The 17,803-nt window shown below is 41.6% G+C and overlaps 1 protein-coding gene across 1 annotated transcript in view; it reads left to right on the top strand.

Annotated features, from left to right (window-relative positions):
* spryd3 (SPRY domain containing 3) overlaps positions 1 to 14,899 on the top strand; it is a gene marked incomplete at its 3' end in the record, with an annotated part of 53,010 nt that extends 38,111 nt beyond the window's left edge. The window contains 3 exon segments of the mRNA XM_046057588.1: positions 9,257 to 9,314; positions 14,169 to 14,288; positions 14,760 to 14,899. Of these exon segments, the coding sequence (XP_045913544.1) occupies positions 9,257 to 9,314; positions 14,169 to 14,288; positions 14,760 to 14,899 (318 nt within the window).
* Between the last annotated feature and the right edge of the window lie 2,904 nt (positions 14,900 to 17,803).

The following is a 17,803-nucleotide window of genomic DNA, read 5'->3' as shown; positions in this document are numbered from 1 at the left end:
CATTAAGCTTAAGTCCAGGAGAGGTGATAAAGCAGCAAATTGAAGGGCTTGGGTAATGACTGTTTACTCAACAGCTGTTGCAAGTTTGCATGCTGGTCTTTTGCACATAGCATCCCATTGTAAGAAAGTAGGCCTGAATATAAACACAAATGCACTCATTAATACCCGACAGACTGCCAGGTTCTACCCGTCTGTCTCTCTCTCTCTGTTTGTTGTGGTAGCTGATTCCAGATTCAACTTTGCACTCAGTTTTCTTCACTATAAAAATCTCTTTCTGCCCCTGTGCCAACTTGCTCTCTCTTTCGTTTTGTCCCTAGCATCTGCAGTAGCCGGTCAAAATTAACAGATTTCAATTTGCAGCAGGGGTTGTTTGATGAAATTATTGGTTGGTCACCACTTTCTTTTTTTTATTTCTATTTGTCTAGGAACTTCGTTTATGGCGAAAGACCTGCAAAACTAAATGGCATTCCTATCAGTCTCAGTTGCACTCTGTGTTTAGTGCTAATTTTAGCATGCTAACAGTAAGATGGTGTACACAGTAAACTTTATACCTGCTAAACATCAGCAAGTTGACATTGTCATTGCTAGAATGTTAGCATGGTGACATTTAGCCATAAAGGACTCACAGACCAGACCTTAAAAGCACTCACATTTGCTACGTTTACGCCTGCCGTCCACACTAAAACGGCGAATCCGAACACTTTTATTTTACACTCTGGGGTAGCTTATTAGTACTGACAGGTGAAAACTTTGAAACGATGAGGCAAATACTCACATTTGGCTTCCTGATTGGGTCCTACAAGTCATGGTGTATCCTTCCATGATTCGTCGGGCTCCTATCCCATGACCCCGCTCCAGAAGAAAACATACAACAGCAGCCTGAAGTACCAGTAGTAGTCGTAGTAGTAATTCAACATGGATAACAAATAACAAGCGTTACTGACCTTGATGTCTTTGCTAGCAGCTCTTCGAATCTTCTGCAACTGCGGACAATCTGCTTCCTGTTTACACCGGTATCCCACATGCCACCAGTACGTGAATTGTCACGTGCTATGCGTGAATTGTCATGTGACGTGTGTCTCCAGTCCTTTTACAGATGGAGATTGGTTCTGATACGCAGCTAAAGCGCTGGTAGCTAGGAGATCGTAGTAATGTGGATGCAGCCTTAGCCTTAATTGCATGACCAAACATTTTCCCATTTTGAAGCACATTGTTTTAATTCTGGTCAAACTCTCAATGCAAAGATGCCATATAAAGTGAAAGTCTAGGTTCAGCAAGTTAAAATAAAATTGATAGCTGTTTTAAGAAAAGTGGAAGTAAATTCTTTAATCCCCTAAGCCACTGTTGCAAGTTTCCTGTCTAACAAGGAAGTTGGAGGAATTTGTGTTATGTGATAAGTTTGAATGCTTTATACGCAAGGTAAATGTGTTGTTTTGTGTGTGTTTTGTAATCTAAGATCTGTTTTGACCCCACTGCCATTCCTAGACCTGTCATGACCTCTCGCTTTCTCTCTCATTCCTCTGAAGATAAGAGTCTCCATGAATGTACAGCATGCATATGCTTGGTAGCACGGTTGTTTTTCATCCGGTACACACCGGTTGCTAGGCTGTGGGACAAAGAGAGATCTAGGCTTAGTTATGGGGTGGAAGAGTGTAGCTGGTAGATGGGAGTGTGGGGGGTTGAGGAGGTGGGGTAGCAAGGTAGAACGTTGGGAGGTAGAAATATCAAGGGAAGCTATTCAGAATATGAAAAACACAGGAAAAAAAGCAGGAAAACCCTCATGTCCTGAAAAACAAACAAACCCCTAAAATCCTACAAAAAAGAAAAAGAGCATAACCCTGTGGGAGGATAGGGAAGTGAAGAAGCAAGTGGGGGGTATATAAACATGGATGGATATGTGTTATAGTCGTGACGGAGGACTAAAGGTGGTTCAGCAGCGATCCGTGTCTAAATAAAAGTGATTTCGGAGTTCAAGTCTCTCTGATGACCTTACTCACTGGACATGTACATAAACACAGGTTTGTGTGTGTGTGGCTTTATGACTAACAGTATGCACTCTAACACACAAACAAGAAATAAAACTGCTCAGGAGGCTGGAATGGCAGTGTTTCCTCTGTCCTGGTATGCCCTGGGACCAGCTCTTGGGAACAGCTCTTATCCCCTTCCTTCCGTAACGCTGTAGTCCTACTAACCATTTTTCAGTGCTGCTCCTGTTGACCTGTTTATTCTAACGGGGTCAATTTAGGACAAAACAAAGGATCAGTCAATGTGCCAAGGCCTCTGATCTGGAAGTTGAGGAACACATAGAACCTCCAGCACAACAACAACGTGTGAGGTGCTCCTAGGCATAACTTTTTTCAGCCGCTACAAGAGGCTGTTTTCGGTGAAAAAGCTACTCCCTCAGCAGCAAACAGCCACAGTTAGAGAGTAGCTGGTACCAACACACAGTAAAGCATTAACCAGCCGAAGGGCCACACATGTCCTTCAGGAGTTGGTGATATGCTGTGTTCACAACTTGTTTCCACAGCAGGTTTAAATGTCAATAACATTCAATGAGATTCAGGTCCTCATATTGATAGTACTAACAAGTGCTTCATTGCGTTCTGAAATCTGTACTCTTGTAGGCGTGTCAAAGCTTGTGTTTGACCAGTCCTGCAAACTCCATCCCCAATAGCTCTAAGGCCACTGGACAATATCAGCTCTGAAACCGGGACTTCTGGGGGTGCAGGAACTTAAGCTGTCGTCTTTGAATCAAAATTGGACCTAGGTTTCTGCAGTTGAAATGCAGATTGTACATGTGAGTGACTACCCTAAAAGGTTCCAGATCCAAAAACTAAAAACTTGTTTTTCCGAGTAGAACGCTGCTAAGCTCCGTCTTATCATCTTTTCTGCCGCTCATTTAATAACAGAACAAACTTCATAATTTATCTGTGTTATGTGTTTGTATCAAGAAAGCACTTGCATCCATGATGAACATGCCCAAACACATGCACACAGATAGGCTGTTGTTCTCCTCACTCCAGTCAGATCATCAGCTAATGATGGTTGCTGTTATCGTGTGCGGAGCTCGCGGTTTTAGCCTGATGACACAAGGTTAAACAAACAGACCTGCATTAGTTCACTACACAGTCTCTGCCCAACCCCTATAAGTGAGGTTGTGTGGGCAGGTACAAACAGCAACGCATTACTTTTCCCTCCCTGCAAACTGTATCTTCAACACTTACAACGGATGTGAGTGCGTGGGTAATTCACGGTTTAAGTCATATTTTTAGACAGCTCTGTGATATGCCAGTTTGATAGCTGCTGTAGATGATGGCTATCTGCTTCCACACGGTTCCCTGCTCGGGCCCGCACCTTTCCGCTCTTCCTCTTTCAGACTTGTTTACTCTGCTACCATGTGGAAATGCAGGCTGCAGGCCTTTGCTCCACCATGCTGTGGACACAACGCCACTGTTTGTTGTTCTTAGAAGCAGCTTGCATTTCACTGTCTTCTTCAGGCCAACGTGGGTAGTGACCATGTTTCGTAAGTTTATAGTACCTGAGAGTGGACCTGCTGGTTAACACATGTTTTCTCTCTAAAAAGCTTTACATTAGGGCTGCAGCCATCGATTATTTTAGTAAGATTATTCCAACAATAACAACAAATGCCCGGTTACACATTACAACTCAGAATTGTGCCTTACCTTTGCTAGCCTTCATCTCATCTTCATCTTAAATGCTAACGTTAACGTTGCCTTGTTTTGGGTCCACTCCGGTGACTCGATGCGTAGACTGGATGCATTCTGCTCAGATTCTGAAGCATTGCCATTGTGCTGTTGTGGTAGGTTACTTCCGTTTTACAGTAGACAGAGTTTCTGTTTTCTTTTAGCCTGAAATGATCCCATACTTTGTACACTTTCTTTTTCTCTGGCCTTTCTCTTCTTCGTCCATCCCCATTGGCTCTCTCTTCCTCCATTTTGCAAACCACGCCATCAAGTCACGTCATCCACAGCGTAAGCACGTTGTGTGACCTTAATAATTGTCCGTGTGAAAAGGAAAACGCTATAAATTGTTATATTGATTAAACGAAGCGTTGATGCAAAGAATTTGCAACAGTTTTTAGTAATCAATTAACTCAAGTTTCTTGATGAGTCGCTTCAGCATAGTTTCAATACATTATATGTTGATAGAGTAGTAGGCTTGTGCGGTATCAAGGTATTCCACTATACCAGGGTATTTAGAAATCCTGAAGGTATGACTTTAAATACCAGTATAAATAAATAAATCCTCTTATTATTAAACTGGAAAGGAGATGCTGTATTGAGGATGTGTATTCTAGACTAGTGGATAGCACGCACCACCAGAGGTCAGTCTCTACTGGTGGTATAGAGAAAAGTTGTATTTCCACTGCACGGTACTGCTTGACTAAACTCTACTCTGCTCGCTTTTAGTACCAGGTACTTTTCTCTACTTCATTCTTCTGCAGATATAACTTTTGGATAGTTCGCCCTTAACATGAAACATACAACGCAATAAACCTGTTCACTTTTCGAGCAGTTGGTAAACAACACACACAGCTGCAGCCTTTATTCACTGACAAACTCTAACCTTCACTGTACATTTACTGCTAAACATCACTGCTCACCTTTTCCTCTGCTCCGCTGCATTATGCTCTTGCTCAACCACACTCTCACTACACGCACAAAAAGTAGCTATGCAACTTATATGAAGATATCGAAGGGTTGGTGTTGCTGATACGTCTGCACTTTGACAATTGACCATGGCACGGTTTTGCATGCTACCATTAAAAAAAAATCTGGGTCAGTGAATTAAAAAATTGCGGTCGTTTCCCAGGTGAAATGTCAGGAACATTTGAAAAATAGATACCGCCCAAGCCTAGTGAAGGTATGATTTCAGTGGCGCCACCACTGATTGAAAAACTTGTAATTTCCAAACCACAATAGGTTGGAATGTTTCTTTTGTCTGAAGGAAAGCTGTTTCAAGTCCATCAAAACAATATGATCTGTGCTTTACAGAATTTGTGGCTAAAACGGATTCTAACTGGGTGAAGAGTCAGAAGATAAAAATCTTATTTTTACACTGTCAAATAGTGTTTTCAGGTACTTAGACATCCTGTTTAGACATGCTCTACCCCCATTTACCACAATGAATGTTAAATACTAAAAAGAAGCCTACGCAAAAAAAGAAAAGATATCATGCCTGACTATGATGGTATTTCTGTTCTCCAGGGGCTACTGTAAAATTGCACAGTGAATTGTCCCACCTGATTTTCAGGTATCATGTACATTATAGCAGCTGCAGTATGTTATATTCATTTGAAGACAAAAATGTGTTGCTTGTTGCCAGTTTACTGTTCACGCAGCCCCATCCCCCTTAACACCGGTCAAGCTTTGGGTCCTTGAATAAACAAAAGCAGCTCTTGCTCATTTCTAGCCGGGGACTTTCGTCGGCTGAAATAAAAACTGTCATTACCATTTTGTCAGCTCTAGCTAGCTTGCTAATGAAGCTAACGTTCACACCACGATTTGGTTAAAATTGTCTTTTTTGGTAGGTTTCCATCTGACTCGTGTTTTGTAAGAGGTCTCAAATATTCAGTTGACGGCTACATTCATGTTACCGGGACTGGAACAGCAATGTAGTTGCAGCTTGTTAGTACTTGTATTGTAAGTATGAGAAGGAATATAATAAAATCAAACTGTTATTTGGTTCTAACATAATTTGTTTTGGCTGCTTAGATTGTATACATGTTCATAATTTTAAACTGTATGTTTTTACATTTAACACAATTAAGAGAAAAGGCTGTAACTAATGTGTTTAGCACATATAATGTGGCCTTGGGTAACATTGGTGACTAAACTTCCCCAAATTTAATATTGTATTTGATAAATTGAAATTTTGACCTGATAATGAAACTATATCACAATGACAATCCATCCAAGAGTTGTCAAGACATTTCACTCTGAAACACAAATGTGCTAGAGGAAAAGTTAGGGGATCACCAAAGTCAATAGGCTTCATCCTCTCGGGAACATGAATGTCTGTATGAAAATTTATTACGATTTTTCCGAGTGTTTCAGTTTTTCTCATTAATCCACCATACTTATTTGACAAATAGAGCACATTGAATATATGTTTTGAATTCAAGAAGATGGACACAACGATTACCAAGAAGACAGCAATGAAAACAGGCATTTAATAGTTGATCCATTTATCAGACAGAAGTCTGCGGTTTACATTAAATCACTATTAATCCTCCCGTTATTTGTTTAGCCATCCTTAATGTTGTCTTATTTCAGAGTGTTCCTCAAAATCTGCTCACATCAGTGTCTGTGGATCATCAATCAGGGAGCAAACACCCAGCCGTCGCTCTCCTCCTCATGGAGATGCAGCCCACATGCCAGTCAGCCAGAGGAATCCTCCGGTTTGTGGTCGAGACGAGGGGGAAGAGGAGCAGACTTGGCGGATCAAGGGGTTTCAGGCTTGGAGCAGTAGCTGCATTCCTCTCTCTCTCTCTCCCTCTCTCTCCCTCTCTCTCCATTTCCTGTTCCTCAAGCCCCAAAAGGGATCTCAGGAAGCATCATTGATGTTTCCCTGATGTCCTGTCCTCAAATGCTGCACTCTGTCTGCCTGGCCCGACCAAGCTTGTCTGTCAGCAGTGTCCCTATTTCTCATGTCTCTTCTCCACACAGGTGCTAATAGTAATAATTTAATTGGCCCTTTTTGTTATTGAGTAATATATTGCCTCTTCAGTCTCTACCTTAAGACATCAATGGCTGTGTTTTTGTTTGGATAAAAAGCACTCTTCTCTTAACTGTGACTCGCCAAAAGCTGACTCTTTCTTTGGACATCATCCTGCTCATATTTTGAATTTCTTTAACTTGAGATGAAAATGCGAGGTCTTTTTTGTTGCCTTTTTATTATCCGTTAATACGGGCGGCTGTGGCTCAGGAGGTAGAGCTGGTTGCCCGTTAATCGGAAGGTTGGCGGTTCATTCCACCAGGCTTCATGTTTTGTCCTTGGGCAAGATACTGAACCCCGAATTATGTATGAATGTGTGTGAATGTTAGTTTCTGCTCAGTGTATGAATGTGAGTGAATGCGATGTAGTGTAAAAGCGCTTTGAGTGGTCGCAAAGACTAGAAAGGCGCTATACAAATACGGAGCATTTACAATACTGGCTAAAAAGAAAAGCAGTAGAGAAAGTTTACTAGACTACTGAGAGACAAAAGATTAGCATAATGTCATTGCCGTCCTCCTCCCTCTCTTGTTCAGTAGTGTGTTTCTACAGTTAATGGAGGTGCTTCCTAGAAGACAGATAAAAATCTCTGCTAATTACCTCTGATCTTAATCAAAAGTTGGCCCACTAGATATTTCTGTTGGCATAGTGAAACATGGAGAGAAAGGGATACATATATACTATACATGCAGACAGATGGTGACACACACAAACAAATCCTCAGCTCTGAGATAAGTAGCTGACACTGACAGGTTTGCAAAGCAGAGGGGGCAAACGGAAAGGTTAGCATGTTAACATTATTAAAGGAATTCAACAACCTAATTTAAAACTGCACTGGTCACAATACAGTGCGCTGGGAAACACTGTAAACCTGTAATTTATAGTTGATTGACAGTCAAGCCTGTCAAGCTTTGGGTTTCTCGTCATATTGAAGTAGTGTGCATGGAGCAATACTCTGCGTTTAAAGAGTTTGAAGTGTGATTTCTTTTTTTTTAGTAACGTTTCAAAACCAAAAATGAGCAAAAGTGTAAGGAATGGGTAACTGCTCTAACGAAAGCTGCAAAGACTAACTAGCGTACTATTACTTTAGTAGTAACTTAGCATAACTAACAAAGCTAACCAGCATATTATTAACAAACTGCATTATTTTCTGTGGTAACCGGTAATGTTAGAAATGACATCGGTAACATCCAGTGTATAGTGGTGTAGTGATTTTAGGCTAATAATAGCAGCTCTATCCACTCTTTATTGGATTTAGGGAAGTTTACAAAGCTACCCCAGCCAAACTGGTTACCTGATACAGCATTATGTTTCCCAAACTCATCAGTTAGTCGTCATCCTCTTTTCTCTTGAAATAGTGAAGCATACCACGAAATTTAAAGCTTAAACTCTGTGTTGCTTGTCCACGTTTGTGTGTTTTATAATAGCTAAGCATTCAGCGACAGCATTTTAATTATTGTAATTTCTGTTCATGGGGAAACTCTGGGGCCATTTACACATTTAAAATCCTTTCCAGATTTTAACCTGATTTAATTTACACCTGATATTAATGTGTCTCTAGTGTCCACATTGAGATCCAATCAAGCTCAAACCGAACGTCACATCCTCTTCTTGTTTGCGCGGGTCCAAAATGTGCTCTATATAACTACAGACTTTATCATTCATTTCTGAACTGTCTGTTTCCACAGTGATTTCTTTACCTCCATGGATTATACACTATGTTTGTCTCTCTTCAGCAGGACGCTGATGTAATAGCTCCGCCGGAAAGTGGAACTTAAGTTCCGCCTGGCACCGTTTCCTTGCACTACCTTTCTTCATCAAGTGGGCTCCTTTCTGTTATTTTAGTAGTTTATATTGAATTTAGCACAACATTGTTGGTACAAACTGCCTGTCTGCACAGTCAAACTTTTGATTTTATTTGCAGAAGACTGTGATTGGTACATACTTCCGACCACGTAGTTGTTGAATGCGGATTGACAACGCATTTGCATTTACACTTGTGTTCAATGCGTCCCTGACCGATTGGATCACCTCCTGAACAGTGTTTTGGATGCATTTACACCTGTACTTTCATTTGGTCAAGCACTCTTCAAATGCAATCCGATCAACCAAAATGCATTGTAATGCCATGTGTAAATGGGCCATATTAGTTACCTGTCTGTCCTGGGAGAGGCATTTGTTCTGTTGTTTTGTAGTTCCTGAGGTTTCTTCCACTTTTTCCCCCGACGTTCCCCAAGTCGATGGTCTAGGGAGAGAGACGGAGTCGATGCTGGACAGATTGTAAAGCCCCTTAAGACAAATGTTGTTCATTGTGGTTCATTTTATATGGAACCCTTTTTGTAAGTGGTTATTTATTTTAAAGAGTACCTTTCTGGTAGTCAGTGAAACTACCTGGTGTAGTTTTTATTTGAACAATACCTGCAGATTCTTAACTCACCATGGTGCATAATGTTAAAATCGATCAAATACATGACTGTGAAAAATGTATGTCTGACCTGTGTAACTGTTTGTGTCTGTGCAGGACTACCCTAGGAACAGACACCCGGGATGGAGCCGAGGGTCAGTGGCGTATCATGCAGGTAAAAGTCTCTCTTTCTCTTCCTTTCAGTCTGTATTGTCAGATTTATCAGAAAGAAGGTTGTGCGTTATTTCCTTTTTGTGAGTGTGGAATTCCCCCTTTAGGGTTGTTTTGAACGAAATAAAAAAAAAATCTGATAGTCTTCCTCTAAAGCATCTATCTGCTGCCTTTTTTAGATGCAAACATCACAGGGCACCGTCTCAGCTGGATGTTAAGGTGCCGAGCACAAACAGAGATCAAGGACGATTGCAGGCAGATAAAAGGGACAGAAAGCAGATAAAGCAGATGGTGACAGCATCAGAAAGAGATGAAGGATCATATCTCCAATCGCTCTCCCTCTGTTTCTGTGGAAGTTTGGTCATCTAAAATATCTCTCTAAGCAGTGAACCAAAAAAAACAACAAACACAAAAAACCTGAGTTTAGTTATCTTTATCTTCTTATGCTTCCACAGACACACACAACACACACAACACACAGTCTTGGTTGTTTGTGACGACAGCCTTGTGAACATTATCTGTACAGGCATCTGCACAAAAACCCCCACAGCTGCCATTCCAGGCACCCCTCGCTATCAGTGCTAAGAGATTAGCTATCAAACGCTGCTGCCATGATATGAGAATTTGTGGTTGTTACTACAAAGTACAAGCTACAGTAGGTAGCCCGCTCTTTATCTGACGGTCCACTGTCACAGTCAAGATCTTGTTAGTCCTTATCAGACCGAAGCAGTTAGGAGCTAGCTGGCTTTTATCGGCGTTATTTTCGTCTGCAGCATCCCCTTGTTAATCTTTCTCACAGGGGATTTCAGCCGCTCTCCCTCTGAATGATTCACACAACACAAATGTCACTCTCTGTCATATGTTTTTCCACCAGAAAATGTGTATGGTTTTATTTTTAGAGGATGGTTTATATACTTTCTTCCAGTTGACCTCAAAATCAGCTATCAAAACACATTTTCTTGTTCACTCTGCACATTCCATTCATGTTTTGAGTCGATGTTTATAGTCCTAAATCCCCATATATCCCTTGCAGATTCCATTTATACTTAGGATATATTAATAATAATAACAGTTTATGCTGTGCGTCCTGCCGGAGTCTGTGGATGGTACCTCATTGCTGAGTGACAGACGAGGCTGGTCATTCACAGGGCCTCACCATGCCAGTCCCAGAGGTCTAGCGCTGCGGTGTGCCTGGTTTGGCTGCCGTGTGTTGGACACCACAGAAATGTGCACGCCCCAGCACAGCTCCCATTAATCTTATTTGTTAGAGACTAAAATGATGTATGTGGTTTTCCACGCTGTGCATATGAGGTTTGCCTTCCCATGCTTGGGTTAATGTGCAGGCTCTAATCCAGCTACTTAAAATCAACAGCCGGGGCCTCTTCTTCATGTCTCCCCTCGCCCCACCACGCATCCGGGATTGATAAAAATGTAATGTATTGTTAATGTATATAGTCATATACCCACAGCAGGATTGTTTAAAGAAGGAATGACTTTAGCTTTGTAACCAAGAATGCTGTGAAGAGGTGTTTCTGTGACATGTGGTACTTATGTTTATTAACCTTTATGTTTGGTTTTCTTATATTTGGACCTCAGAATCTAAAGGGGCAAATGTCTGCCATAATGTTCTTGTCAGGTTTTAGCTTTGTATGGACTGTTGAAACTCATTATTATATTTTTATCATAACTCATGGTGTTCTTAATAGCAGCGTGGTCCTAATGTTTCTATCATTAGATTTTAAGAAAAAGTTGCTGCAAATAGTATTTTGAGTGATAGTAAGCAGCCTGAAGGCAAATACATAAATTACATAATGATTTAATGCAGTATTCCTCCTTTTCAAATTTATACCTTGCATGTACAGTTTGATTACCCTGATTTATGATGCGTTGTACTGGGCACGTGACCAGTGTTGACCTGGATCACATGTAAAAAGTATTATTGACTTTTAAAGTTGTTATTTTACTCAAGGTATATATTCCAGTTATGTACACGAATGCCGGCCAACCATATCACTGCTCCTTTGTATAGCTTGTATAGTTTGAGAGTTCTTTGGCCTGCTCTGGTGTTACCACGAGTGTTTGTGTTGGGATCTGGCCCAGTGTGGACCTCCATCCCGCGTGTTGGCTCGGGCTGGCTCCGCAAGTTAATGGGCCGTGGGGCACTGCGGGCCCCTGTGGGCCCTATCACGAGCAACCAGCCATCCAACCAGTGAGTGCTCCTCAGCAAGCCTCATTAACCCTGTCACCCCCTCCAAACCCCCATCAGTGACTCACACGTGCTATGACTCAACACCCGCAGATGAAGGATGTGCCCCACCGCCACCGTCCATCCCTCACCACCAAGCCAACCTGAAATAATAGGGCTCAGTCTAACTTCAGTGACGGGGTCTTATCTGATTCTAGCTCAGGTTCTGCAAAAACAAATATTTAATACCAACATGTTGTTTTGGGGGATTATATTACCTTCTTACCTAACGGGTAAGATTTGGCAAAAACGATCAATCTATTATCACAATCCTTGACGGTAAATTTTCCCTCACTGTACCTGCCGTGATGTCTGAATAAGGCCTTTAGACAAGTATGTATAAAATCTACTTTTGTAAACAAACCAAACAAGGCTGCAGCTAACTGTTATTTTACATATTTCATGTGGCAGTTCTCAAACATTTTGTCTATAAAATGTCATAGTGATGAAATCCAATTGCTTGTTTGTCCAACTGTCCAAAACCCAGAGATAAAGAGTTCATTATCAAGAAAAGCAGCACATCCTGAAATTGAAGAAGCTGGAACCAGAAAAATGTAATGATTATCAAAACCGTTGCAAATAATTTTCTGCCTATCCACAAATCCTTTCAGCTCTAAAACCAACACAAAGTTGTTTGTCATAACAGCGCCACCATAAAGCCGAGAGCTAAAACCTGTCTCCAGCAAATCTTGCATACCCACTGAACCCATCAGCCTAATGGTTTTTTTGCACATTTATGACTGTATGCTCAGGGACCTCTCGTGGTTCTGGTGATTCACAATTTTGAACAACAATGTCATTGACTGATCCTTTTGTAAAGCTTAGACTTTTGTCTTTTGAGCAGTATTCACCATTTTAGGATATACGTTACAACAAAACAAAAGGCATTTCTAGCAATCGACTAGACGAAATAAAGTCTTACCTAGTCTGTTGCAGGCCACATTTTGGCCTTTGTCGTAGCTCAAAAACTGCCATCCAGAGAAAACTTTGTTTTGTGTTACAACAAAATGTTCTAAATAATGTTTCTCCTCTTCATTCTACTACTGTCATTCATACACGCTGGACATTCAGCCTGCCCTGCACACCCTGTTCCCTTCCCAAATGGCCCCAGACTCTTTTTCATGTTTTAGGAGTCTGTGAAGTCATTGTTCCCTGGGCAGGGAAGCCCAGTCTTTTCCAGACAAACTCTCATGTTACTAAAGAGCCTGTTTTCTTGTTCCCAGCTGGTCTCAGTCCTCGGTCAGGTTCTGTCAGCCATAGAGCCTGCGCTCCCCTCCCCGTGGGAGCGTCTCCAAACCCACCTCCGGTATTCACCATGTTGTTGCTGCTTGGATCACCCTTAGATCCAGCACCTGGTGCCGGTCACAGTAGCTACCTCTGTTAGCTTCACAGACAACTGCCTCAGTTTATGATCTTGACTCTTGCATTAACACCATCACCAGTATTCTGCTGCTCCGTACACTCCACCAGCCTCAGAGCCAAACCTTGGTCAACACCTCTATGCTAATTTTAAACTCTCTAGTCTCATAAACATAAATTTAAAAATTTTCCGCCACAGTTCAGCTCTGATTCCTGTGTCTCAATTTCCATCCTTTTTAGCACCAAAGCACACTTGAGAAAAGCAGCAGAACATATTATTGTGTGCTAAAACATAGCTCCAGTTACTGTCTCAAACATCCGCCCAGCCCCATCAGGATTTTCTCACCTTTCCTGCCCCAGTGAATTAGCTCCATCCTTAGGCCCAAACCTGGACGTCCACACCCCACCTCACCTCCAGCACCAGCCCATGTCGCTCTCTAAAGCCCTGCTCTGCTATTTTTAGCCGTGCTGCGCCTCTGCCGGCGTGGCTGCACCGTTTGCCCGGTGTGTGGTGTTGTGACAAGGCCCCGCATGGGAGCCGTAATGATACAGTGTCTCCGTCTCCCTCCCGGTGCTAAGATAGAGATTGTTTAAACAGTATCCTGGGCCGGGGACGGGTCCCATGACAACTTCATAAATATTTACCAGCAGCAGCCACGCTGCTTCGCTTGAGGAGAGCTCGTCTGCTGGCTGCCTCTGCAATGTTTTTCTTTAGCCCTTTTTTTCCCCATTGTTGTCTCTTGCAACTGTAGTATGTGTTGTTTTGCTGATTTCCTTTGGATGTTGTCTTTTTTTTGGGGGGGGGGGGGAAGTGTTTTTACTAGAGCTGCTTTCGTCTTTACACATAATCATCTCACTGGAATGTCAGGATGTCCTGAATGAGGCACTACATTGTATGTACACATGTTGCACACTGTGGTAAACACATTAAAACGTCTTGTAAGTCAAGTTCAGCAAAGGGCCACCTGTGTGGGACATAAATGACCCCACACAGGGCATCTGAATTCAAAGCTTTCTTCAAGACTTCTGCAAAAATCTGCAGTTTCCTCAAAGGAAAGGCATGTTTGGTTTTAAGAAGTCTGAAATTTGGTGTTAATTATTATATAATCAGGTATTACATTTCATTCTGTGTGGTGTTTAGAAGTTCTTATTAGTCTTAAATTTTACTTGGTGAACCCTGCAGAAACTCACAGGTTATCAGACACATATGCTTTGTTGAGTAATAAATAAGTTTCTTTCTTGCTACTCTGACAGATGATGGCAAGATCTTTCACGGCAGCGGCGTTGGAGACGCTTTTGGTCCTCGCTGCTTCAAAGGTGACATCATGGGCTGTGGCATCATGTTTCCACGAGACTACATCCTGGATGGAGACGGTGAGGGCAGAGGGTGCAGGTGCTGCAATTACACTGTCACTCATTAGAGTGTTTGATTTGTCCGTGGGAGGTTTCGCTCTTAAACCTGCTTATGGTGGTTTAGCTAGCTTTATTGGGAAATAAACTGAATGCAAACCAAGACACCCCCACAAGGAAAGCAGAACAGTTACTGAAAGGGCCCACTCCCTTTCCCTGAGAGACAAATATAGGCTTTCCTGCTCTCAGGTGGTTTCCGTACATCCGTTTCAAATGATTAAACCTATGATAATTTGTAAGAACTGTAGTATTCAAACTAACAAAACAAAACCTCTCAGGTTGAGGCATTAATTAACATGTTTTGCTGTCTTACTGCTCTGCACTGTTTTTCCTGGCCTGGTATTTTTTCAGTGTGTAAAACGTGTGGCACAGCTGCAACTCAGCTTGCACATGAAAGCCTCTACTCGAACGCGCTGTGCTCTGTTTGGTCCCCAGGTGACACGGACGAGTGGGATCGGCTGGAGGTCCGCTCTAGTAACGCAGGCGTCCAGAACGTTCTGTACCTCAACGACGAAGAGGAGGAAGAGGAAGATGGGGAACAGGTAGAGCAGGGACAGGAGGGCAGGAAGGTCACGGTGAGGAACACTCATAAACACGACACAGCTGTGTTAACCATTGCTACTAGGGGTGTGACGAGACACTTAACTGACGAGACGAGATGCGAGATGAGATTTTAACACAATTTTTAAAAAATCTTTAATGCTAAATTATATGAATTTTTTTTAGTATTAAACACTTTATTTCCTGCATTCTGATGAATTTTTCTGCATCAATTTATGGTGATTTTTTTTTATGTATGTAAAGAGAAACTCAGGTGGCAGGTGACAATTCAAAATCTATAGCCTAACTGTAATAGAATATAATGCAGTGCAGCCCTCAGTCATTCTGTGCTGCTTTTCAGATCTATTTCCCCTGTAGATTTTCTTTTCTCATGTAAAATCATCCCTGCTGCGGCATGATTTAGTCTTCCCTCCTCTTCTGTGTCTTTGTTTGGGGAAGTAACCTTTTTAAATGTGCCTGTGGCACCTTTTCACCTCAATTAGAAATTATTTAATTTTTATTCAGTTATAAACTCCTGGACTTTAATAGCTCCTGTGTTTCAGCAGGTTTTCTGCTCGTGTTCAAAACTTTCAGCACATTCAGAATCTCTCACATATCTCTGTTCTCTGACATGTCAAGAAAAAAGTCCTAATATTAAGAGACTATTGTCATCATTTGATGAGAAGTCTACCTGCTCTTTACTCTGCTGTGCATTACGTTATTGATCCCTTCAGACCATTTGATCAACGCAGTTTGGGAGTGCATGTGAAACCGGAAGGAACTGAAACACTGATCAGGCAAAATCTCACCACAGATCCACACACACACGTTAACTTCAGCAGCTCTGATAAAGTGCAGCTCACAGTCCCAAACAGAGCAAAGTTGCACTTAGGTTTTTAGATGTGTATGTTGCAAAACTCTACCAGCGACGTTACCACTCGTCACAGCTGTCTGGACTCACAGCGCGAGCAGTGCGGTTGATTACTATCAGGGAGTTCGCCGGTGTGGCATCAGCAGGTCGGTCCGCGAGTCTGTCTTATCAGTTATACAATTGTATTTCACTGCGAGAGAAAATTAATGTGTGGCTTGACAGCATGTGAAATACATCACACCCCTTTTTGCTACACACATGTAAACTAAGCAGGTTTTAGATTCATGAGCATTTTATGATCAAGAGAAATATTTGCCTGTTTAGCTGACAGATTGATGATGCATTCACAGGCTAGCTGCTAATTCTGTCTGTCCGTGTATTGGTGCTGGTGGTGTACAGGTGGCTTTTAGAGCTTTTTTGGTGCGGCCAAAGATAACGCTATGAAAGCAGTGAGAGCAAACCAAAACAGTAAAATTGTGGCCTGACAGCTTATCAACAAGCTGAAACTCTCTAGAGCCTAGAGGAACTGCAGATTCAGGTCACATCACGACAAGCTAACCCCTTAAACATTGTTTTAACAACGTCCTTTGATACTGTGTTATAATAAAACTATTGATTTATAGTCGCTTTAAATAAAGACTGATCGATCATTAATATTCGCACAAACATTTTTAGAACCACATTTAGGGACCTCTTCAATATGAGTATTAGAGTTCTACTATGACAGCATTTTCCCTTAAATTCTTTAATATGTGTGTCTGTCGCCAAGCCAGAAACCTTTCAGATAATGAAGAGGGAACAGTTCAATGCAACTGTAGTGAAAAGACAACAAGCACTGTTATCGATAACCAATTCCTAGTGAAATGTTGTGACATTTTTTTAATGAAAACTCCAAACAAACCCCAAACCCACAGCCAGTATGATCTAAAATCGTTATAGCTTGCGCAACTGGTGGTGGTGAGCCAGCAGTAAACATGATTATCTTACCAGGAGCTAAAAGCGGACCCTTGACTTTTGTCTGGTGTTGGACAGGTTTTGTAGTCAGAACTTTTTCGGGGTTAATTAGCACTGTGGGAATGAACCAGACTTTCAACCAAAACAGTGAGCTGAAAGACACTAAAGCTGAGTTTAGTCTGTTCTACAATACATCCCAAATCACAATAGGGAAAGCATTACCAAAAACAAAATACTGTATATAAACAAAATCAAAACTTCAGAAGTAGGTATCGACTTTTTTGAAGTGGAAAAAAAGTTTCTGATATGATTAGACTGTATATAAAACCTCATTTTTTTTTCTTTTTAAAGGGACAATGCACATTGATCAACACGAGGACTACAGTCCATTATGTAAATGTACCAGATTTACATAAGTTCACTTTCTGGATGCGAAAGTAAACTTGAACTAATTTAATTAAAAACCATACTGTGCATCCATACAGTATGGAGGTGTACATAATGTAAACAAAGGAAGGAGGACAGAAATGCGTCACGAATGATCTACCGATTATTTTCTTGGTTAATTATTTGATCTTTTAAAATATAAGAAAATTGCACAAAACCTCCCAGAGCCCACAGCGACATCTTCAGATGTCTTGTTTCGTTCGACCAATGGTCCAAATCTCAAACATATTCAGTTTACTATCATAGCAAAGTTAAACAAACCAGACAATATTCTCATTTGAGAAGCTGGAACCGATTGATTAATTAATCAATCATTTCCGTCAGTGCAGGATTAAGCCTGTCAGCCATACATTGACACCCACTATGCTCTGTGTTTGTATATTCTGTATATTAAATCCATTATTTCTTTTGGCAACTCTTCATCGAACACACTTCACAGCAGTTATTTCATATTACTTAACTTGCATCACAGCAATTACTTTCGTATTGTGGTGTAACTTTGCTTCTGTGGGACGCGTCACTGTGACCTGTTTATATTTCACCACGCCTTGCTGTAACATCACTCCTGCAACTGTGGTTTTCACTTTGTCTGGACTCGTAGCCGCTGGGCTAACTTGCCCCCACACAGTTGCGCAAGTAGAGGCCAGCTGGGGGGGGGGGGGGGGGG

Source organism: Micropterus dolomieu, linkage group LG08 (genome assembly GCF_021292245.1).
Source record: "Micropterus dolomieu isolate WLL.071019.BEF.003 ecotype Adirondacks linkage group LG08, ASM2129224v1, whole genome shotgun sequence".
Taxonomy (NCBI): domain Eukaryota; kingdom Metazoa; phylum Chordata; class Actinopteri; order Centrarchiformes; family Centrarchidae; genus Micropterus; species Micropterus dolomieu.
Note: the sequence above shows the minus strand (reverse complement) of the source record. Positions and strands in the feature narration are given on the sequence as shown.